Raw genomic sequence first — 23,747 nt, 5'->3', positions numbered from 1 at the left:
TCCGCCACGAGGAGGCCAGGAAACGTCGGAACCACAAACAGTAACACGAAACACATAAAAACACACAAAACACACAAAAACACACCAAACACGCAAAAACACACAAAACACACAAAATATCGGGGACTTTTTTTCAGGCAGACCCCCTATCGTACTGCCATAGATGTCAAATCACGACGGGGAGTTTTGGTAAAGCAGATCCCCTAGCCTACTGCTAACGTCAAAGTTGGTACTAATGAAGGAGTTCGCCATACACAATGTTCTTTGTATGAGCTACTCCTTCGCGAACTCTTTCAGGTCGGACAAGAACCGCAATGTCGTCAGGATGTCTGACCCTACTCAATAGAACGTACAATTGGCCATGAGTGAAACAATCACTACGTAGATCCACTCCGACACGATCAATCGTCTGGCCCTGGCTTTTGTGGCCAGTCATGGAGTAGGCCAACATGAGGGGAAATTGAAGTCTGCGGACGCGAAGCGGCGACCCCTCGACAAACGGAAAAACAAATTGTATCCTCGGAATACAAATAGGATCAGTTTTGCCGGGAAGTCTGGCAGTAATTAGGCGAGGACTGATCGCCGTAACTATTACCTTGGTACCGTTTACAAGTCCGCTGTCGATATTCAAATTCCTCATGATAAGACAAACGGAGCCGATCTTTAGTCGCAAGACATGGTCCGGCACACCTTTGCTGGTGGCCTGGTTCAACAATTGATCATCGACCTCCATGCCGTCATCGGATTCTTTGTCAACTGTGTCCGCGCTCCTCAATTCGTGTACTATGCCACTTGCTAAATTACGTACAACAGCATTAATATTCTGGACGTTAGCGTTCACGGTAGAAAGTATTGCTCGCCTAGCCGTAAGATCAGGGTCATTCAGGACGTAATCGGGGAAAACAAATTGGATAAGGTCGGACAGAGATGTTACATATCTAACGCCAGGCAATGGAATCAGGTTGCAACTGTGCCTGTCTTCGTCAAATACAACAGTACTAATAGTTCCATTGCCTACTCCAAGCAGGAATTCGGAGTATGCGGTGGAAGTACTGGTCCTGTGAGGTGTCGAGAGAGAGAATAGCTTAAAACTTGGCCAAAGATACGATGCACGGAGTGAGACACAAGCAATATCAGCTGGCGTACGTGCTCTGGCAACAACGGGAGCGATCTGACGGAAATCTCCAGAACAGATGACGATCTTGTTACCGAATGGTTCAGGCGAATTCATGAGGTCTCGCAGAGATCTGTCGAGAATCTCAAAAATGTAGCGATGAGCCATCGGTGCCTCATCAAAAACTATGAGCTGTGCGGCTCTGATCAGTTCTGCTCGCTGAGATCCGTTAGTCAAGCTCCAGTATCCCGTGCCGTCGCCGAGGTCAAGTGGTAATCTGAACATGCTGTGTGCTGTCGTACCTCCCGGCATATTGCCAGAGGCGATACCAGAGCTAGCAACAGCAATAGCAACCTGATTTTGGCTCCGAACATAGGCAAGAATGACGCGAATCAATAACGTTTTCCCGTAGCCACCAGGCCCGTCCAGGAAAATAAGTCTGTTTGCCCCTCGACCTCTTTGAAAATGCAATAAAGAGCGGATGTAATTCAAAACAGTAACTTGATCGCTCGACAATTTATGTTCCCACTCATCTACAATTGTCTTCTGTTGGTTCTCGCCGTAGATGAGTAGCTCCCTGCCCAACTCTGTAGTGTTGTCCTCCACGACTGGGAGGCCATGGTCGGCCAAACATGACCCATGACGACGGAGACTGCGGTCAATTTCCAGCAGAGATAGTTTGAAGGCGAGCTCACGATCATCAGGGTGGCGATGCAAATGGTCCTCACAAAGCGCGTCTCGGAAGGATTCCCACAAAAGAGCCGCAGGTGCTCCCATGTTACATATCAGAACGAAGAAGGAACGCAGCTGCGAACCAACCATGAAATGAGCAGCTTCCTTGATGGCAATGCCATACTCATCCTCATCTTCGACCAAGCCGAGGTTCCGCGCTACCTGTTGGAATGTGTTACACCCATCACCACCACGAGCAAACAAATCGGCGTAACCACGGCATGGTAAGATCATCAAGAGGAGACGAAGAAAATATAGCTCGCTTCTGTTTGGCGAGATCCAATAAAGTCGGCAGATCTTGGTGCCACGTAGTCGACGTGTGATGTAGTGTTTACCGTCGGGATGTTCATATATCTCTTCACCACGTGGACGTTTTGAATGGATAATAAATTGTTCGAAGAAGGATTGGTAAGTTAAATTGTCAAACACAGGGCCAGGTGGTCTATTGAAGTATAGTAACAGATTAGAGGTAGCTTGTAGAGCCGCCTCAGCCAAACTGTCCGGACGAAATGTGACACACTGCTTCCCCTCAAGGTGTACTGGAAGGCATTCAACTGTTGGCTCGGACTTAGATATCGGAAAATCTAAAAGCCTCCAACACGCATCACTAGCACCCACCATGCGCTTTGTCACATAGTGCTTTACTTCATCATCCTGCTTCCTTAAGGGTGTCACAGTCACATTTTGCAGTGAACCACCCTTCATTAGGTATTTAAACAAATATTTCATTACTTTCCGTGTCGAAGCTAGCTCTAGATTTATATGAGATTCATATTTTAGAAGCAGTGCAGAATTGTATGGGACAACCCAGCCGTCATGAACAGTGACAGACCTACCACGAGATGTTATGATACCTGTATTGTCGTAATTGCGTATGTAGTGAACAAACCCCTTTTCATCGATGTGAGTGGTTTCACAGGCAGGTTTCGGAAAAAATTTTGTGCAGGATCCTTTCTGATGGTCCCAACAAGGAAAGTCTGTCCTATGATCTGTACCACATGGCCCATGGATCATGTGCCTCAGAACTAACGCACGCAGTCTACCCCCAGCCTCCTCCTCCGAGGGAATGTCGGCACGAATGATCGTGTCTATATCAGCAGCCTCAACAGGTCCATCGCCGTCAATTTTAAATACAATGTGGGCGTGTGGAAGGCCTCGCATTTGCATTTCAATGACGTGGACGATGTATACAGACCGGCCAAATATAGCTCCACTGCGGAGATCTCGGAGGAGTTCTAAGAGTTTAATATAGAAAACTCTACATGCCGTACTGGGGTCGCTGCGGCCACTGTTTCGGGGACAAGCCTTCTGGTTTTCCTCCCACGTAGCGCTGTACGTAAACGTGAGGAAGAAAGTAGGGAAACCAAGACGAGAGACAAGAGCCATCGCGTTCTCGTAACGAAGCTTCATGTATCTCGGACCCCCCGTAAAGGAACTGGGAAGATAAACTTTTCCCGGCTGGATCCCGCCCTCCCCTTGAATCGTTTCATCGTTGACAATATCTCTCAAAACCTGCCCTGAAGTGTGACTATCAACACGCAAAGCTGTCTCCAGTTCGTCCAATGGCCCTGTCCGCATGGCATTTTCATTGGACCGGGTTTGTTTGAATTTAATAAAGTTTAATTTCTCCTCCTCGTACCTGGCATACATCTCCACCTGCCAGGCTTGAGACAGTCGGCCTAAGTGAGAAAAGCGTGGATCCGACAACAAAAGACAACGTGAGTAGTTGTACTGAGACAGCTTGTGATGAAAGTTATCGAGACGACCTATATGCCATCCCAAAGTGCCATCCGGATAAAGCAATGGATACTGGAAAGGTTCCATAAGGGGGCTAAAGAGATTAATAGAACTAGGCCTAGCAGACCCTACTTTCCATATTGACAATTTTCGCGGCTCATAAACGGTCTCGTCGGTGCTGAGTACTGCATGAACCTCAACGCCCGCCTGTCTGTCACCTAATGCTGGGCCGTGCGTGGCTCTATTCGTAATTTCAAAGTCCAAACGAGCGTTGACGGCTGGCTCGCTACCCAGACGGCGATAATGGATAACGTATGGATTATTATGATTGAGAAATTCGGAGATAGAACTAATTAAATCAGCGTCTAGAGATCTTCCGGAGGCAATATTCAGCCGCTCTTCACCATCATCGATGTACAATCGGGATCTGTTTACGAACTGGACGTCTCCAGCCTTAGTAGTGAACTTCTGGCCAGGGGCGTCCAGATTGTACACATGATGGTACATTCTCCCTTCTATTTTAAAAAAGGAAATACCACTTGGATGACGGTATCCACCTGGCACTTCTAGGGCGCAGAAGGCAAACATATCATTATAAGCCCGAGCCCTTTGGAGGAAGAGACGATTCGAATAGAAATCTTCCTCAAGAGCAGGTAAGTTAAGGACATTATAGGCACCTTGCCCACAACACCATTTACTCCGTTCTCTCTCTTCGTCAAAAAGTCGAGCGCTACAGTGAGGGCACTTAAAAATCCCTTCACTCCACAAACTTGTGTTTTTCAATTTATATAATGATATATGATTTAATAAATCCCCCGACCAACTTCCCATTGGGCCGTGATTGAAAATATTTCTTGCCAGGGTTATATTTAAATGCCTAAGCTCGATTAGCTTGGGGTTTTTAAGCCGGAAAATTTTAACTCTTTCACGGCTTGCTTCAGGGTTTTTTTGACTATCCTTCCTAACTGCCTCCCTATGGTCGTCAGGATGAGTTTCGCGATGTCGCCGTTGATTGTCTTTATTTTTCTGGGGGGTATTATCGTTGTATTTTTTCTTTGCAGCCGCTATTTGCTCATCCCTAGACGTAGGTAAGAGTTAAGGACGTCCACGTTTAATCTTTTTTGGTCGCCCAGGTGCTTTAGAGGGTTTCTTCAAGTCAGGGAGGGATTTTATTTTTCTTAGTGGTGAAAGCAGTACAATAGGATCTTGATTTAATTTCGGATCATTGAGGAAATCGGGACTGAGGCACTGTGGAATGGGCTCGTCTGACGGTTCATTAGGGAAATCGGGACTGGTACACGGTGGGGAAGAGATAATATTAAGAGTATTGGAAATGTATGGAGAGAATCGAGGCCCTGTTTCAAAGTCAGCTACAACATGAGTACGAAATTTCAATGCTGCAATTGAGTATTGATGGGCATTGGTGTCATATGCAGCATTACACAACAACAAATTAGCTAAAGAAATGTAACCATCACATTTGAACAGTCTAGCCAGGTTATTGTGGTGATTAACACCGTCGTACTGACGTTCTTCGTTCACTGCATGTGAATCAAACACATACAGCTGATTTTGACAGGACCAAAAACCTACAGTCACGTTCAAGCCGGTGAACAAAAATCCTACATTCTCCGAAGACTGTACTAACAACAGCTCTAATTCACAAGCCAATTCTACAATGCAGTCATTTAATGAGTCACGGGTCTGAGGATACAAAGCGTCGTATACATAATCAATGGCCTCAACATGGACTTGATTGCCAACAACGACGAACTCATTCGGTAGTTCGTCTGGGAATAAAAACCGATCACCCCCAACACAGTCTGCATTGCGCAATGACCTATACAAATTGTCACCGCTCATGAGAATTGAGTCGATGGTGGAAGTAGTAAATTCATTCCCAAGACACTTCCATGCGATGGCACAGGCTGAGTTTGCCACACATTGTGCATTTCTGCTATAACCAAAACGTTTTGTATCACCTTGGTGGAATGACCCAGTGGCAACGCAGGTAACGGCCATTTCAATGCCTTTTTAAAAACTGAATTTCGAATACAATAATGAGAAATACCACGCTCAACAACTAACAAAGCACGTCAGCAGATTTGTAAAAAAAGAAAATGCGTGGAACAGATCAATAGTAAATCTAAAATAAATCAGATTTACAATAACAATAACAATAACCACAACTTTAAAACCACTTATTTCTAAAAAAAACCTAACACAAAAAACGATCACTGACGAGGATATTTTAATATCGTCAGTAAATCAATTAATTACAGACAAAGAAAACACGACTGTCGCCAGTAGAGAAAGTAAACAGGAATAACGAAAACAAAATTTCCCTGCCTACTAATATATCGAACAGCTGACGGGATCACAGTAAACCAATATCAAAACAGCCCGTCAACTATGATTCCTCAACAACAAAACTAAAATACGAAAAGAAACAGCAAAAATACTGTGGTTTTTTATAAGTAAAACCCACAAATTAAACCTATTGAAAGCCACAGAAGAATAACAATAACCACAACTTTAAAACCACTTATTTTCTAAGAAACCTAACCTAACTTGAAACAGGATGACAGACGAGAATTGCCAGCAAATCAAATATTAGCTGACAAATAAAAGACGAAAGTCACAAGCAGAGAAACAGATTTTCCCTACCTATCCCTATAGCTAACAGCTGACGGGATCACAGTTAGCCAATATTTAAGCGGCCAGTCAACTATGATTCCTTAACTACAAAACGAGATATGAAAAAAAACAGTAAAAACCACAAAATCAAACTATTGAAAGCCACAGAAGAACATTAACAGCTATAATTCAACAGTGGATGCCTATAATTAAGCAGAAGTGTATTTGAAATACAACAAGGGACGAAGAACAGAATCACGTGTACTGAACGCAAGCGTGTCTGGACAACGAATGAGCAGGACAAGGTGGACGGCGTCCGTCGCTGAGAAGTGAAAGTTGCCCCCTCCACTGCCCTCCAAGATGGTGGGGATAGTGTGACGTAGACTAATTCGGGGTGTACTGTAAATTAGTACAAAATATATTGGAATGGATTTTATGAGACAAAATAAAACTAAAATCATTAATACGTTTTTCTCTTAAAACGGCTTGTTAGCGATATATTTGCAATTTTTCCCATTTTGTAAAAATAATTTATATCGCCAAATTTGTGTTAACCTATGCTCTGTTTACTGGTCTGAAAACTAAGCTTTAAGGATCGTTTAATTGGCGGACGTTTTAGATTACTAGGAACACTAGGAAAATTATAACAGTTTTGCAATTGGAATGAGTTGTATTGTTATTTTGGTTTTTAATAAAAAAAAAAAAAACAAAACATTGAACATGTGTGTAAATCAGTCCTTAGGCAAGTTCTAGTTGTTTTGTTTTTACTATATCACTGCTTCTTACCGTTCTTGCGTTATTGACTTTGGATACTGCAACTAATATGAAGGGTTCTATACTAAGCATCGTATAGTAATATCTAAAAAGCTTTTAACCGTTGTTCCACGCTTGGTTCAGTTCGAATGGCCTGATGATATTGGCAAAATGTTTACCTTTTATTTTAATTGCCTTTTAATATTTGCACCTCTTGCTAACTTAAGATTCGATGAGTTTGGTAGGCTTTTGCGACCCGGCTACTAAAATAACAGCAAAAATAACACTGAAAGTTACTACATTTACCAACAGGGTGCAACACTATTAATAGAGTGTTTTATATTTATGACGACGGATAATTTGAACTACACCAAAAAGCTGTAATACAAGATGAGAACTGTTTAAGTAGGATTGTTTACTGTTATGCTAATGTTTTTAATTGAAAAAAATAATTTGTGATATTTTGCGAATAGGACATTTATATTCTTTGCATAATTCATCACCTTTTATTGAAAAATGTATCGTGTTTGTATGTTTGTTTTCTCCAAAACAATGTCTGGCAAGCGGAGTAGGCAAGTTATTTTTTGTGAATTACCTACCAAGTCAATGACTTAGATAGAAAGCGTAATATTATGGATGCGAAAGTTTGGAATATGTCAATAACGCCAAAATTACTCGAGAAATTGAGCTGAAAAGAGAGAGAAAAAACACTGGCTTTATGACATATTGTTATACGTTTCTACTCTATTTTTCATGAATACGCTTGATATTAGAATTGCCAAACTGATATTCACCATGTTTATGAGAATTACTTGTTTGGTGTTTTACCAAGATTTTGAACATTATATATATATATATATATATATATATATGAATTATTTAACTTTTCATACAACACATGTATGGAACGTACTAACCATTTTATTTAGGGTTCTCGTCCCGTTGCGGTGCACTGGTAAGGCAGCTAGTTAATTATATTTATAATCGTCAATTTTCATTGCTGTTTTCATTACCAATAATCAATATTGTATGTATACGTACCTATAACAACAAACTTACCACGTTTTTGGCAATTATTTGTTTGGCGCTTTATCAAAACTGTAAAAGATTTTTATTTATGAGTTATTTAAATTTTCATACAGCACATCTGTGTAACATAAGAAACAGATTAACCACCTTTATGACAACTATTTATTTGGTACTTTTCAAAATTGTCAACATTTTTATTTATGAGTTATTTAACTTTTCATACAGCAGCTCTATGCAACATACTAACTATTTTCTTTAGCGCTCTCTTCCCGTTGCGAAGCACTGGTATGGCGGCTAGGTAGGCCTAACCATATTTATCTACGTCAAGTTTCATTATTTAAGCTACTACCAATAATTAATATTGTATGAACACGTACCTGTGAAAAACAAATTGAGTGGTAACTTGAAAAGACAGGAAATATGTGCGAAAAGTCGTTTTAAAAATTAAAAAAACGTAAACAAATAGAGGATTTTTACAATTTTTGGAGTTAGAGCGTTTTTTGAAGGTGAAGGAGTGCAAATTTCGATATGACGCCTTCTCGGACAAAACCGTCTTGTAGAAAATTTCATTGCGAACCTACGATTTTTCCTCAAATCGCGTCTGGATCTTACCGATTTCGAGCTACAGCTGTTAAAAAAAACGTGTTTTCCAAAAATAGGGGTTTTTAATAGATTTTTTTGGTGGGGTTGAATCTTGAAAATGGGACTTTTACTAATTTCACCGGTAATGTAAGATCCCTTACTACAAAACTACAAAATTTCAAGTCTCTAGCACGTTTCTTAACGGTTCAGATGAGCGTCCGAATGTCGGTATTTTTCAATGTTATTTCCCAAAAGAATAACATGGGGAGGGAATTGTTAATTTAGAGGGGGTTGAAAGAGGAAAATGCGACTATTCGGAATTTTACCGAGCGGGTGGGCCCAAGACCCACGTGCGTGCCAAATTTCATCTCCCTGGCACGTCTAGAAGTGCTCGAAAATGCCTGTCAAAACATGCTAATTCTCCATAAGAAAATGCGTAAAAAATTACCTTTTTGATTGAAAATTCGCAATTTTAAATTTTTTTTCGTAAATTAAAATTATAGAAGGTCACTTACGTAACTTTTCTCTTAATGTTGGGAGCATAAAAAATAGAAATATATATACGAAAAGTCGTTTTAAAAATTAAAAACACGTAAAAAATAGAGGATTTTTACAATTTTTGGAGTTTGAGCGTTTTTTGAAGGTGAAGGAGTGCGAATTTCGATATGACGCCTTCTCAGACAAAACTGTCTTGTAGAAAATTTAATTTCGAACTCACGATTTTTCCTCAAATCGATTCTAGCTCTTACGGTTTTCGAGCTAGAGCCGTTTTAAAAAAACATGTTTTTCCGAAAACCGAAATTTTTATGGAATTTTTTTGGGGGGGTAGAATTTTGAAAACGGGGTTTTTACGAATTTTAATGGTAATGTAGGATCCCATAGTACAATCCTACGCAAATTCCAAGTCTCTAGCACGTTTCTAAACGTTTCAGATGAGCGTAAGAAAATCGGCGTTTTTCAACGTTATTTTCCATAAGAATAACATGGGGGGGAAATTGTTAATTTAGGGGGGGTTGGAAGGGGAAAATGCGACTTTTCGGGATTTTCCCGGGGGTTTGGGCACTAGACCTACAAAACGCCGAAAATTTCAAGTCTCTAGCACGTCTAGAAGTGGTCTAGAATTTGTATACCTTATCAGTTACACATCGGGCTGTATAGATTATAGACTCGCCTTGTGCTCGCTGGGGGCTCCGCCCCCAGGCCCCCTTTTAATAGTAGCCGTGATGAGAAATGTTCACGGGGGACAGGATGTTGTCCGGAAACATTTTTGCGTAAAAGACGTAGTGATAACTTGGCAGTTGCGAAGTATTCCATATAGGGGTAAGTCTTGGGAGTTAGAGTGAGGTAAAATAATATTTTAAAATAATCTTAGGCCCCCTTCGGGGGCGGGGGGTTGAGAAAAATTATCGGCATGAAGAATGGACCCCTTGCGCAGTAAAAATCACCAAAAATAGGGAAAATAAGGTAAAATTTCAGGTTTAAACACGAATTTGGGGTGAAGATGGGAAAAAATTAAACTAAACGCATGGCTCAATCAAATCCTGGTTGAAGTTCGTTCGCTACGCTCACTCACCTTTAGTTTGGAGCTCGTTCGCTGCGCTCACTTGCCTTCAGGTTAGCTCGTTCGCTACGCTCACTCACTTTTAGGTTGGAGCTCGTTCGCTGCACTCACTTGCCTTCAGGTTAGCTCGTTCGCTATGCTCACTCACTTTTAGGTTGCAGCTCATTCACTGCGCTCACTTGCCTTCAGGTTAGCTCGTTCGCTACGCTCACTCACCTTTAGGTTGCAGCTCATTCGCTGCGCTCACTTGCCTTCGTTCGCTACGCTCACTCACCTTTAGGTTGGAGCTCGTTCGCTGCGCTCACTTGCTTTTAGGTTAGCTCGTTCGCTACGCTCACTCACCTTTTTTGTTGCAAATTAGCTATTGTCATAAATTTAGAAAAATAATAGTACTGCACCCTGTTGCTAATGGTAAAATTTTATTAATGGGGATGAAAGAGGGAGGGGTTAGAATGGGATTGGTCTAAATATCCATAATTCACCTACTTACATTTAGATCTTGTTTGCGTGTATAAGCATGTTAATTTTCTATTAGGAATACGTTAAAAAGAGTTAAAAACTACCTTTATGATTGAAAACCCGCCATTATAAATTTTTCAGTACGTTGAAATTATAGAAGGTCACTCAAGGGACTTTCTTTTCAACGGTGGGACCATAAAAAGTACGAATATATGTACGAAAAGTAGTTTTAAGAATCAAAAACATCTAAAAAATCGAGAATTTTCACAATTTTTGGAAGTAGAGCGTTTTTTTGAAGGTGAAGGAGTATGATTTTCGATATAACACCTTCTTTAAAAAAATTGGCTGGTAGAAAATTTAATTCCGAACCTACGATTTTCCCTCAAATCCCTCTTATCGTTTTCAAACTACAGCTGTTTTGAAAAAAACGTGTTTTTCCAAAAACGAGGATTTTAATGATTTTTTTTGCTGGGGGGGGTTGAATGTTGAAAATGGTTTATACGAATTTCACCGGTAATGTAGGATCCCATAATACAAAACTACAAAATTTCAAGTCTCTAGCACGTTTCTTAACGGTTCAGATAAGCGTACGAAAGTAGGTTTTTTTTCAATGTTATTTCCCCCAAGAATAACATGGGGAGGGAATAGTTAATTTAGAGGGGGTTGACAGGAAAAATTCGACTTTTCGGAATTTTCCTGAGTGGTTGGGCCCAAGACCCACGTGCGTGCCAAATTTCATCTCCCTGGCACGTCTAGAAGTGCCCAAACATGCCTGTCAAAACATGCTAATTCTCCATAAGAAAATACGTTAAAATTTATCTTTTTGATTGAAAATTCGCCATTTTAATTTTTTTTTTCGTAAATTAAAATTATAGAAGGTCACTTTAGTGACTTTCCTTTCAATGTTGGTAGCATAAAAAGTAGAAATATATATACGAAAAGTCGTTTTAAAAATTAAAAACACGTAAGAAAATCGAGAATCTTCACAATTTTTGGAGTTAGAGCGTTTTTTGAAGGTGAAAGAGTCAAATTTTCGATATGACCCCTTCTTAGCGAAAACTGTCTTGTAGAAAATTTAATTCTGAACCTACGATTTTCCCTCAAATCGATTCTAGCTCTTACCGTATTCGAGCTACAGCAGTTTTAAAAAAACATGTTTTTCCAAAAAAAAAAACTAGGGTTTTACGGGATTTCTTTTGGCGGGTTTCAGTTGGAAAAACTAAATTTTGGGACTCTCTGGGTGGTTTGGTACCCAGACGAACCTTTAAACAAAAATTTCAGCTCCCTAGCTACTCTAGAAGTGACAAAAATGTTTTTTCTGTCACCAAACGCCCATATTTCACCTACTGACGTTTACGTCTAGTTTGCCTGTCGACGCATGTTAATTCTCCATAAGAAATACATTAAAAAACGATCTTTTTTATTGAAAATCCGCCATTTTGAATTTTTTTTGTAGGTTAAAATTATTGAAGGTCACTCTAGGGACATTCCTTTAAATGTTGGGAGCATAAAAAGTAGAAATATATATACGAAAAGTCGTTTTAAAAATTAAAAACACGTAAAAAAATACAGGATTTTCACAATTTTTGGAGTTAGAGCGTTTTTTGAAGGTGAAGGAGTGCGAATTTCGATATGACGCCTTCTCTGACAAAACTGTCTTGTAGAAAATTTAATTGCGAACTCACGATTTTTCCTCAAATCGATTCTAGCTCTTACGGTTTTCGAGCTACAGCCGTTTTAAAAAAACATGTTTTTCCGAAAACCGAAATTTTTATGGAATTTTTTTGGGGGGGTAGAATTTTGAAAATGGGGTTTTTAAGGATATTACCGGTAATTTAAGATCCCATAGTACAATACTACGCAAATTCCAAGTCTCTAGCACGTTTCTAAACGGTTCAGATGAGCGTACGAAAATTTGTGATTTTCAACGTTATTTCCCATAAGAATAACATTGGGGGGAAATCGTTAATTTAGGGGGGGTTGGAAGGGGAAAATGCCACTTTTCGGATTTTTCCCGGGGGTCTGGGCACTAGACTTTCAAAACACCGAAAATTTCACGTCTCTAGCTCATCTAGAAGTGCCCAAACATTAGTATACGTTACTAGTTACACATCCGGCTGTAAAGGTTGGGACTCGCCTTTGGCTCGCTGGGGGCTCCGCCCCCAGGCCCCCTAGCTGTTAGTCGTCATTAGTAGATTATAGCTGTAACAAAGCAGGCAGTGAAACAGTCGATACAACGTTATATAAAAACAATTTCACGAATACACTAGAGGAGGTTGGCAAGTTAATTTCAAGAACTCCACCTTAAAGAACACCTTATAAAAAATCTTTTTGAAAGTTGCGGTAAGAGAGTATGTTTGTAAAGTATTTTTACAACTGAGTTTTTGGCCAAACAAAATAAGGCGAATGGGGATCGTTATAGTGGAAATCGATATTAAATTAAACATGATTTAACAACTATATTAGAATAGATCGATATTTTATAAGTTGATATCAGTTAAGTGATGTATGAAGTACACGATTTAACAACTATATTAGAATAGATCGATATTTAATAAGTTGATATCAGTTAAGTGATGTATGAAGTAAAAATGTGATAGTAAGTTTTAAAATGTATTTTTTGAAATTTAGGAAGGGGTGAGAAGCAATCACCAAGAAGCCGGGAAATTTCAAGTCCGTAGCACACCTAGAAGTGGTCTAGATAGCACTCATAGCATTTCTCAAGTCTCAGTCAAATTTGAAGTAAACGATTCTAATGTACATACCAAAGTTAGAAACTTCCCATAAAAATTACATAATGGGAGGGAGAAATTGTTGAATCGGGGAAGGGGGAAAATCATTGGAAAATGTAACTTTTGTGAATGTTCTAGGTTGTTAGTGACTAAGACCAACAACCCTACCAAATTTAATATCTCCAGCTAATTTTAAAGTGTGTACACGTGATTTAGACCGATGTACCTGTATAATTAACATTGGGGAAGTCGACTATCAGCGGGGGTCATGAAAAACGTGGGAAAAGTAGTGAAAATCGTAAACAAATTTATATAAATTTACCTAATATTGAAAGTAGGGCGTTTTTGAAGAGTTTTCGAGCTATAGCTGTTTGAAAAAAACGTGTTTTGTCGTTTTTAGATGTCCGCCATTTTGGTTTGTTGGGGGGGTTAAAATTGGAAAATCGGCGTTTTGCATAATTCACCTTTAATTAATGATCCCATACCACAATACTACCAAATTTCAAGTCTCTATCACGATTCTAAACTGTTTAGATGAGCACTCCAAGTTGGACACTTTCAATGTTATTCTCCATAAGAATAAGATGGGGCTCGAAAAAGTGGTAAAAAAAAACCTTCAAATTTTGAGATTAAACTTTAAGTTTTGGGGTCAAGGAGTAAAGTTACGAAAAAAACACTAAACTAAGGAGGATACAAAGCATTAATAATATTTTCAAAAAAGAATTATTAAGGTATAAAAAAATATCAAAAACAGTTAACAATTTTTATAAAATTTACCAAATTTTGAAAGTAGGGCGTTTTTTGAAGGTGAAGGAGTAAGATTTTCAAAAAACGCACAATAGTGCCTTGTAGGAAATTTAATTCCGAACCTAAGTTTTTTCCTCAAATCGTTTCTAGCTCTTACCCTTTTCAAACTATAGCCGTGTAAAAAAACGTGTTTTGTCGTTTTCAGAGGTTCGCCATTTAGGATTTTTGGAGGGGTAAACATTTGAAAATGGGACTTTTGCAAAATTCACCGTTAATTTAACATACCATACTGCAATACTATTAATTTTCAAGTCTCTAGCACGTTTCTAAACGGTTCAGATGAGCACACCAAAGTCAGACACTTTCAATGTTATTCTCCATAAGAATAACATGGGGCTCGAAAAAGTGGTAAAAACCTTCAAATTTTGAGATTAAACCTAAGTTTTGGGGGGTCAAGGAGCAAAGTTACGAAAAAAACAATGAGTAAAATTTTAAGTAAACTAAGGATGATACAAAGTATTAAAAATATTTGCAAAAAAAGAATTATTTAGGTATACAAAAATTGCGAAAACCGGTAAAATTTTGAAATAAATTTACTAAATTTTGAAAGTAGGGCGTGTTTTGAAGCTGAAGGAGTGTGATTTTCGGAAAACGTCTAAGAGGGTTTTGTAGAAAATTTAATTCCTGTTCATGAAAATTCTTTCAAATTTTTTTTAGCTTTTACCGTTTTAGAGCTATAGCCTTTTTAAAATAACGTGTTTTCTCGTTTTCAGAGGTCCACCATTTTGGATTTTTGGGGTGGTTAAAATTTGAAAATGGGACTTGTGCAAACTTCACCGTTAATTTAAGATCTCATAGTACAATACTACCAAATTTCAAGTCTCTATCACGTTTCTAAACGAATCAGATGAGCACACTAAGGAGTAAAGTTACGAAAAAAATGTTGTGAGTAAAATTTAAAGTAAACTAAGCAGGATACAAAGCAATAATAATATTTGCAAAAATAATTAATTAGGTACGAAAAAATTGTTAAAACAGTTAAACATTTTTTAAAAATTTACCAAATTTTGAAAGTAGGGTGTTTTTTGAAGCTGATGGAGTGTGATTTTCGGAAAACGTCTAAGAGGGTTTTGTAGAAAATGTAATTCCTGTTCATGAAAATTCTTTCAAATCTTTTCTAGCTTTTACCGTTTTCGAGCTATAGCCCTTTAAACAAACGTGTTTCTCGTTTTCAGAGGTCCGCCATTTTTGATTTTTGGGGTGGTTAAAATTTGAAAATGGGACTTTTGAAAAATTCACCGTTAATTTAAGATCCCATACTACAATACTACCGAATTTCAAGTCTCTAGCACGTCTATAAACGAATCATCTTCATAAGAAAATCAGGCAGTTGAAAGTATTTAATAGAAGGGTCGTTTGTGGTGAATATAAAACACGTCTTGACATGTTACAGTCCTGATGTAAAGTTGCTGCTCTTAAGATCGAAAATTTGCTAATTTACTGTAAAACTTAAATTGGGTTCAATAAGTATTGCAATAAAGTTATAATATTTGGAGTAAGAGGGAGGCAACAATATTACAAATAAATTTAGGCCCCCTTTTGGGGCTGGGTGGGGGGTTAAAATCATCGGTGAAGGGAATGTTCCCCCTTCGGGGGCAAGCCACGCTGTTGTAGTAAAAACATTAAAAAATAAAAAATAGTAAACTTGTATTATAAACGTTATTATTATTGCCACTTGTACAGTTTCTGCAAGAGGGGTTAAGGGGGTGGGTGACATAAACAACGACTTTCAACTTGGTTGTAATTCAAAAACCTACCGTTTCACAACATTAAACCTACACAAATTAAAAATATCTAGAACGACGAGTAACAGCTTTACATGAGATTTGAGTTTTTTTTTTAAATGTTGTAGATGTTGTAGGTTTGGGGGTGTATAAGATGAGATTGGCCTCTTTTTTATTTTTCAAATAACGTACGACAATGAATAACTTACTAATTTTTACTAAGACCTTAATATGCTCGAAATGCCATTTTATTCCCCGCATGCTAATTCTCTATTCGATTAACATGGGGGATATTTTAAACCATAAGGAGGGTTTAAAATGAGAAAATAACGATTTTAATCATATTTAAGGTAATTTGGACCGAATACCAACATCGCTAAAAAATTGCAATGTTCTAGCGCTAATATGAGTGTTTGTAAGTAGGCTTATTCGTAAATTCCAAGGACACAACTATCGAAATGGGGTTTTTTGAGGGGGTTGGAGTATAGATAGGTAAAAGACGCCATAGAACAAAATGTACGCCATAAAATTTTTATACAGAACATTTGTTTGTTTAGATATAATCTTGCGATTATATAATTTTTAATTGACGAGAATATTCAAAATCGGGATATTTTATTTTAACTAAAATTATCCCCCCAATTTTGAGGGTTAAGTAGGGTGTTTGAAAATTCCGAAATTGGTTAAGGATGAACTTTAGGCACTTTAAAAAACAAATAATGGGTCAAACATACCCAAAACGGATTTTAACCCACTCCAGGGCAGCCAACCCCTCAAAAAACAAGGACAAATGGCAAAATTTCAAGTTTAAGCATGAATTTGGGGGTGAAGGAGTGAAGATGGAAAAAAAATTTAAGTTACAAAGTTGTAGATCGTCAAAAGTTAAGATAGGTCGGTGCTATCCGTTTCTTGATCAGACCTACGGTTGAGCCGCAACGGATGTTTGAACAAAAAAACATGATGCAAAATTCGAAAATTTTGTGTTTAGAGCGAAATATAGGGGGGAAGGGGCGGAGATAGAAAGAAACTTTATGTTATAAAATTGTAGCTAGTTTAATTCTAAATACAGTAAGTGTGCTCCGTTTTTTGATTAGATCAACGGTTTAAGCACAATAAACGTTTTAAAAGAACGCCTTTTTCGAACTTTTAAAAAATCCGCCATTTTGATTTTTTTGGGGGGGGTTCAAATTTGAAAATGTGACTTTTGGCAATTTTCCTGGTGGTTTAAGAACAATACCTAAAATCGTGCCAAGTTTCAACCCCGTAGCTATTCTAGAAGTGGGTAATAATTAGTATACCTGATCAGTGAGTCAGTGAGTGAGTTACACATCGGGCTGTATAGTTAATTAGACTCGCCTTTGGCTCGCTGGGGGCTCCGCCCCCAGGCCCCCTAGCTGTTAGTCGTCATTCAGAAATGTAGGAAAGGGTGGGAGGCCATCACCAAGAAGCAGGGGAAATTTCAAGCCCGTAGCACACCTAGAAGTGGTCTAGAAAGCACTCTCCGCATATCGTATTTCAAGTAAAAAGATGGTAGTTAATAAATTTATTAATGAAAATAGATTAAGTACCTAATGTTTATTTCCCTGTCGGTTAGCCATAAACTGCAAGGCATATCCAGTTTTGCCACGAGGAGGCCAGGATACGTCGGAACCATATTTACAAATATTTGCAAATGTACAATATAGTAAAGTTTTGTATAAGATAAGTAGATTGGTAAGTATGTAGATTGATGTAAAGTTGATAATAGTAAAGTATAAAAATAAGTAAATAGATTATATTATAAAAGATAATATATATGGCGGTAAATATTTATAGATTTAATAATTAAAATCGATTGAGTAATGTTTGTTCCCCTGTCGGTTAGCCATAAACTGCAAGGCATATCCAGTTCCGCCACGAGGAGGCCAGGAAACGTCGGAACCATATTTGTAACTATTTAAAAATTTACAAGTTAATTAACTTTTACATTGAAAAGTTAACAAGTTGATAATAGTATCATAGTATTATAGTAAATAAATATATTGTAGTAGACATTTATTTACATATTTATGAAAATAGATGAAGTAATAAACGATTGTTTCCCTGTCGGTTAGCCATAAACTTAATGGCATATCCAGTTCCGCCACGGGGAGGCCAGGAAACGTCGGAACCATATTTACAATAATTTACAAATGTACAAGTTAGTAAACTTTACTTACAACTAAAAGAAATATATACAACAACTTAACTAACTATAAAAAGAAGAACAAATATATACAACAACGGGGACTTTTGATAAGGCAGGCCCCCTATCGTACTGCCGATGTTGTCAAGTCACGACGGGGAGTTTTGATAAAGCAGATCCCCTAGCCTACTGCTGATGTCAAATCAGGTTTAGAGAAGGAGATCGTCATACACGATGTTCTTTGCGTATGCGATCCCATCTCGGACACGGTCGGGACGGACAAGGACGACTATATGGTCTGGATGTCTGACCCTACTAAGCAGGACGTACAACTGACCATGGGTGAAACAGTCACTGCGAAGATCAACTCCGACGCGATCAATCGTCTGGCCCTGGCTTTTGTGGCCAGTCATGGAATATGCCAGCATGAGAGGAAACTGAAGACGGCGGACACGAAGCGGTGACCCCTCGACGAACGGGAAAACGAATTGAATCCGGGGAATACAAATCGGATCATGTTGTCCAGGGAGTCGCACTGTGATCAGACGAGGTCTTATTGCAGTCACGATCACTTTAGTGCCGTTTACGAGTCCGCTGTCAATGTTCAAGTTCCTCATGACGAGACATACGGAGCCAATCTTGAGTCGCAGGACATGGTCTGGCACACCCTTGCCAGTGGCCTGGTTCAACAAGTGAACGTCTACATCCATACCATCGTCGTTCTCCTTGTCCACAGAATCCGCACTCCTCAACTCATGAAGGACGCCATCCATCAGGTTGAGAACGGTGTTATTGATCTGCTGGACATTGGCGTTCATGGTCGAAAGAATGGACCTGCCAACAATTCTGTCTGTGTGTTGTAGGTCACAAGCAGGGAACACAAACTCGATCAAGTCGGGAAGGGATGTCACGTATTTTACACCGGACAGTGGGATCAGGCCAACAGAGTCACGGCCTTCCCCAAAAGGAACAGATGTAATTGTTCCATTGCCTACTTGAAGGAGGAAGTCAGAGTAGGCAGTGGACCCAGAAGTCCGGTGAGGAGTGGAGAGAGAAAAGATTTTGAAACTTGACCACAGAGATGACGCACAAAGTGATACACAGGCAATGTCGGCCGGAGTACGAGCCTTGGCAACAACTGGTGCGATCTGACGGAAATCTCCGCAGCAGATAAAGATCTTATTCCCGAATGGCTCAGGTGAATTCATGAGGTCACGCAGAGATCTGTCGATGATTTCAAAAATGTACCGGTGAGCCATCGGGGCCTCATCAAAAACTATGAGCTGTGCGGCTCTGATGAGTTCTGCCCGCTGAGATCCGTTGGTCAAGTTCCAATATCCAGTGCCATCGCCGAGATCGAGTGGTAGCCGAAACATGCTATGTGCTGTCGTGCCACCAGGCAGATTACCAGCGGCAATGCCGGAGCTAGCGACAGCAATAGCGACCTGGTTACGACTACGGACGTAAGCGAGGATTACGTGTATTAGGAAGGTCTTGCCGTAGCCTCCGGGTCCGTCAAGGAAGATCAATTTTGTTGATCGACGATCGACTTGGCCCTGTAGTAGAGACCGAACATAATCGAAGACCGCCCTCTGGTCGCGGGAAAGTTTTGGTTCCCACTCATCTACAAGTGATCTCTGACGATTTTCACCGTAGATGAGAAGTTCCCTCCCCAGTTCGGTCGTGTCGTCGTCTACAGTAGGGAGACCGTGATCGGCCAAGCAGGATCCCTGACGTCGAAGGCTTCGATCGATCTCAATCAGAGCCAGCTTGTACGCAACCTCGTGATCAAGAGGATTCCGCTCCAAATGGTCTTCGCACAGTGCGTCACGGAAAGCATCCCACAAGAGGGCCGCAGGAGCTCCCATGTTGCACAGAAGGACAAAGAAAGAGCGGAGCCTCGGGCCGACCATGAAACGAGCTGCTTCCTTGAGGGCTTGGTGGTACTCGTCCTCGTCCTCAACCAAACCGAGGGTGCGCGCAACCTGTTGATATGTCGTGCAACCATCACCACCACGAGCAAGCAGGTCGGCGTATCCCCGGCACGGAATGACCATCAAAAGGAGCCTAAGAAAGTACTGCTCGCTTCTGTTTGGCGAGACCCAGAAGAGACGACAGATCTTTTGACCACGCTTTCTTGAGGTAAGGAAATGCTTGCCGTCTGGATGGTCGTACACCTCAGCATTACTAGGGCGTTTGTTATGAATAACGTACTGCTCGAAAAAAGACTGGTAGGTTAAATCGTCGAATACCGAGTCAAGAGGCCTATTGAAATACAAGAGCAGGTCAGAGGTAGCTCCCGAAGTGGCGTGTGTCAAGTTGTTAGGGCGGAAGCACACAGTCTGTTTTCCCTCTAGGTGGACAGGGAGACAATCGACTGTGGGCTCAGACTTTGAGATGGGAAAGTCCAAGAGACGCCAGCATGCATCGCTGGCTCCCACCATACGCTTCGTGACGTAGTGCTCAACTTCATCGTCTTGTTTACTAAGAGGAGTAACTTTGACGTTCTGAAGCGAGCCACCCTTCATGAGGTATTTAAACAGATACTTGATCACACGACGAGTAGAAGCTACCTCCAAGTTGATGTGTGCCTCGTATTTAAGAAGTAATGCTGCGTTGTACGGCACGACCCAGCCGTCATGTACTGGAATCGATTTGTTTCTTGAAGTTATACTCCCCTCATTACCATAATCACGTCGATATTTTACAAAACCCCTCTCGTCTACATGAGTTGATTCACAGGGAGGTTTGGGGAAAAATTTAGAACAGCTGCCTTTGGCTGTGTCCCAGCAAGGGAAGTCGGTCCTGTGATCCGTACCACAAGGGCCGTGGATCATGTGCCGCAGAACCAACGCCCTTAATCGGCCTCCTGCCTCCTCCGGAGATGGAATGTCAGCGCGGATGAGGGAGTCTATGTCCGAAGCCTGCACTGGTCCATCGCCATCGATTTTAAACACGATGTGGGCATGTGGAAGGCCCCGCATCTGCATCTCGATGACGTGGACTATGTAGATAGACCGACCGAACATAGCTCCGCTGCGCAAATCGCGGAGGAGTTCCAGCAGTTTGATATAGAAAACTCTGCAGGCCGTGCTGGGATCACTGCGACCGCTATTTCGAGGACAGGCTTTTTTGTTCTCCTCCCAAGTCGCACTATAAGTAAATGTGAGAAAAAATGTGGGGAAGCCGAGACGTGAGACCAATGCCATAGCATTCTCGTATCGAAGTTTCATGTATCTCGGCCCCCCGGTAAACGAACTTGGGAGGTAAACCTTGCCAGCCTGTACCCCACCCTCCCCCTGAACTGTCTCGTCATTGTTAATGTCATTGAGGACCTGACGTCCACCACGATTCGCCGCTTCAATCTCATCCAACGGCCCTATCCTCATGGCATTTTCAGCTGCCTTCGTCTGCGTGAACTTGATGTAGTTGAGCTTCTCGTCCTCGTATCTGGCATACATTTCGACCTGCCATGCTTGAGACAGTCGGCCGAAATGTGAGAAACGAGGCTCAGACAGCAGAAGGCAACGGGAATAATCATACTGGGACAATTTGTTGTTAAAATTGTCGCGGCGACCAATATGCCAGCCCAAAGTGCCTTGAGGATAGAGCAGAGGGTACTGGAAGGGTTCCATGAGAGGACTGAAAAGGTTGATAGAAGTGGGTCTTCCGGATCCAACTTTCCATACGGATAGCTTGCGGGGCTCGTAAACTGTCTCGTCGGTGCTTATGACAGCGTGCACCTCAACGCCTGTTTGCCTGTCGCCTAGAACGGGACCATGGGTAGATCTACTTGTCACTTGGAAATCCAAGTGAGCGTTCACAGCTGGCTCACTACCCAAACGCCGATAGTGAGCGACGTATGGATTCTGCTGTGACAGGTATCGATTGATAGAGTCAACAACGTCACCGTCAAGTGATCTACCCAAGGCAATGTTCCGCCGTTCTTCACCGTCGTCGATGTAAAGACGGGACCGGTTCACAAACTGAACGTCCCCAGCCTTAGTGGTAAACTTTTGACCGGGGTCAGACAGATTGTAGACCTGGTGGTACATTCTCCCCTCGATTTTGAAGAAAGACAGACCACTGGGATGCCTGTACCCACCAGATACCTCCAAAGCACAGAACGCAAACAGGTCGTTGTAGGCACGAGCCCTATCGAGGAAACGACGATCAGAATAGAAGACTTCGTCAAGGGGACTTAGATCAAGGACGTTGTATGCCCCTTGTCCACAACACCACTTCTTCCTACCCTTTTCCTCCCCAAAAAGTGGAGCGCCACAGTGCATACACTTAAAAATATCATTGTCCCAAAGACTAACTTTTTTAAGACTAAAAGCTGGAATATCATTCAACAGCTCCCCCTTCCAAGACCCCATTGGACCGTTATCAGAAATGCTTCGAGCAAGTGAAGCTGGCAAGTGACGAAGATCGGAAAACAGAGGATTATGTAGCCGGAAAATCTGCACCCTTTGACGAGAGGCATCGGGATTTCGTTGGCTGTATCGACCAACCGCCTCCCTGTTGACCTCAGGGTGAGTTTGGCTATAGCGATGTACAGCCTCCCTGTGGACTTCAGGGTGCGTTTGGGTGTACCGCTCAACAGCCGCTCTGTTAACCTCCGGATTGTCTTGCGAGTACTGAGTCTTTTTCTGTCTGATAAGATCAGGGTGCGACTCCCTATACTTTTTCTTTGCCGCGTCAGCTTGCTCTTCGCGTGTCGTGTCCAGAAGTTTTGGACGACCACGTTTTATTTTTTTGGGTCTACCAGGACCTTTAGATGTCTTAACGACTGCCTCAGAGGCAGATTCAGATAATTGTGATAATACAGAGTCTGGGCATGCGATCGGGTGGACAGTTTGATTGATGGAAAATTTAAGTTTCGTAACTGAGAACTGTCCACCGACGAACACTGTATTTGCCAATAGAAGGGAGGCCAGGGAGGGAAAATTATAACAAACAAACAGCCTAGCCTTGTTTTTTGTCTCATCAATGTCTCGACGACGGCCTTCGTTCACCGCGTGAGAATCAAAGAGGTAGAGTCGCTTTTGGTAACGCCAAAAAGCTACTGCTACCAATTGTCCGGTAAACAAAAAGCCGCCATCAACAGAGTCCTCGGGAATGGCTGTTTCCAACACTAATGATAAGGATCGGACCACCTCATGAAATTCGGCGTAGGAACGAGGATACAACCCATCCCCAACATGTGAAATTTCCTCTATGGTTACAGAACGTTCTGCAACCACAAAGTCCCTGGAAAGGTCCTCAGGGTACAGATACCTGTTACTGATGCTATACTCACGGCGAGATTGTGTGTACAAGCGATCGCCCGCCATGAGTATATCGTCAATAGCATTGGTACTGAACCCCCCGCAGAACACTTGCCAGGCGAGGGCACAGGCTGCATTAGCCATGCACTGAGAGTTGTTACTGTCAGTGAACCTTGGATCTCCTTGGTGAAAGGATCCGACAGCAACGCACGTAAAATCCATAATAGGTAACCAATACTCAAATAACACGAAGAAATCCGAAGAAATTAGAGTTTAGAGAGGCAAGTGAAATTCAACTAAGGTAGTCAAATAAGAACGCAGAAATAAGAGCGAGAACCAAATCACCAATTCGTAACAGTAGTTTTTGACTTATAACCTAAGTTTTGGGGGTCAAGGAGTAAAGTTACGAAAAAACATGTTGTGAGTAAAATTCAAAGTAATGTAAG

The 23,747-nt window shown here is 41.0% G+C and overlaps 2 protein-coding genes across 2 annotated transcripts; both read right to left on the bottom strand.

Moving 5' to 3' along the window:
* Positions 1-232: 232 nt before the first annotated feature.
* LOC128989030 (uncharacterized) lies at positions 233-4,090 on the bottom strand. Its single transcript, XM_054410884.1, has one exon. It carries the CDS (start codon positions 4,088-4,090, stop codon positions 233-235), a length of 3,858 nt encoding a protein of 1,285 aa, XP_054266859.1.
* A 14,150-nt stretch (positions 4,091-18,240) lies between these two features.
* LOC128989029 (uncharacterized) lies at positions 18,241-23,523 on the bottom strand. The gene has a single exon (XM_054410883.1). The coding sequence runs from the start codon at positions 23,521-23,523 to the stop codon at positions 18,241-18,243; it is 5,283 nt and encodes a 1,760-aa protein (XP_054266858.1).
* Positions 23,524-23,747: the final 224 nt, after the last annotated feature.

This window comes from Macrosteles quadrilineatus, unplaced genomic scaffold, assembly GCF_028750875.1.
Source record: "Macrosteles quadrilineatus isolate MER2022 unplaced genomic scaffold, UCM_ALF_1.0 Scaffold_3__2_contigs__length_128488019, whole genome shotgun sequence".
Taxonomy (NCBI): Eukaryota; Metazoa; Arthropoda; class Insecta; order Hemiptera; family Cicadellidae; genus Macrosteles; species Macrosteles quadrilineatus.
This window is presented reverse-complemented; position numbering and strand designations above follow the sequence as displayed.

Excerpts from the sequence above, each read along its gene's own strand:
- LOC128989030 (XM_054410884.1), bottom strand. The coding sequence starts at position 4,090 with ATGTACCATCATGTGTACAATCTGGACGCCCCTGGCCAGAAGTTCACT.
- LOC128989029 (XM_054410883.1), bottom strand. The coding sequence starts at position 23,523 with ATGGATTTTACGTGCGTTGCTGTCGGATCCTTTCACCAAGGAGATCCA.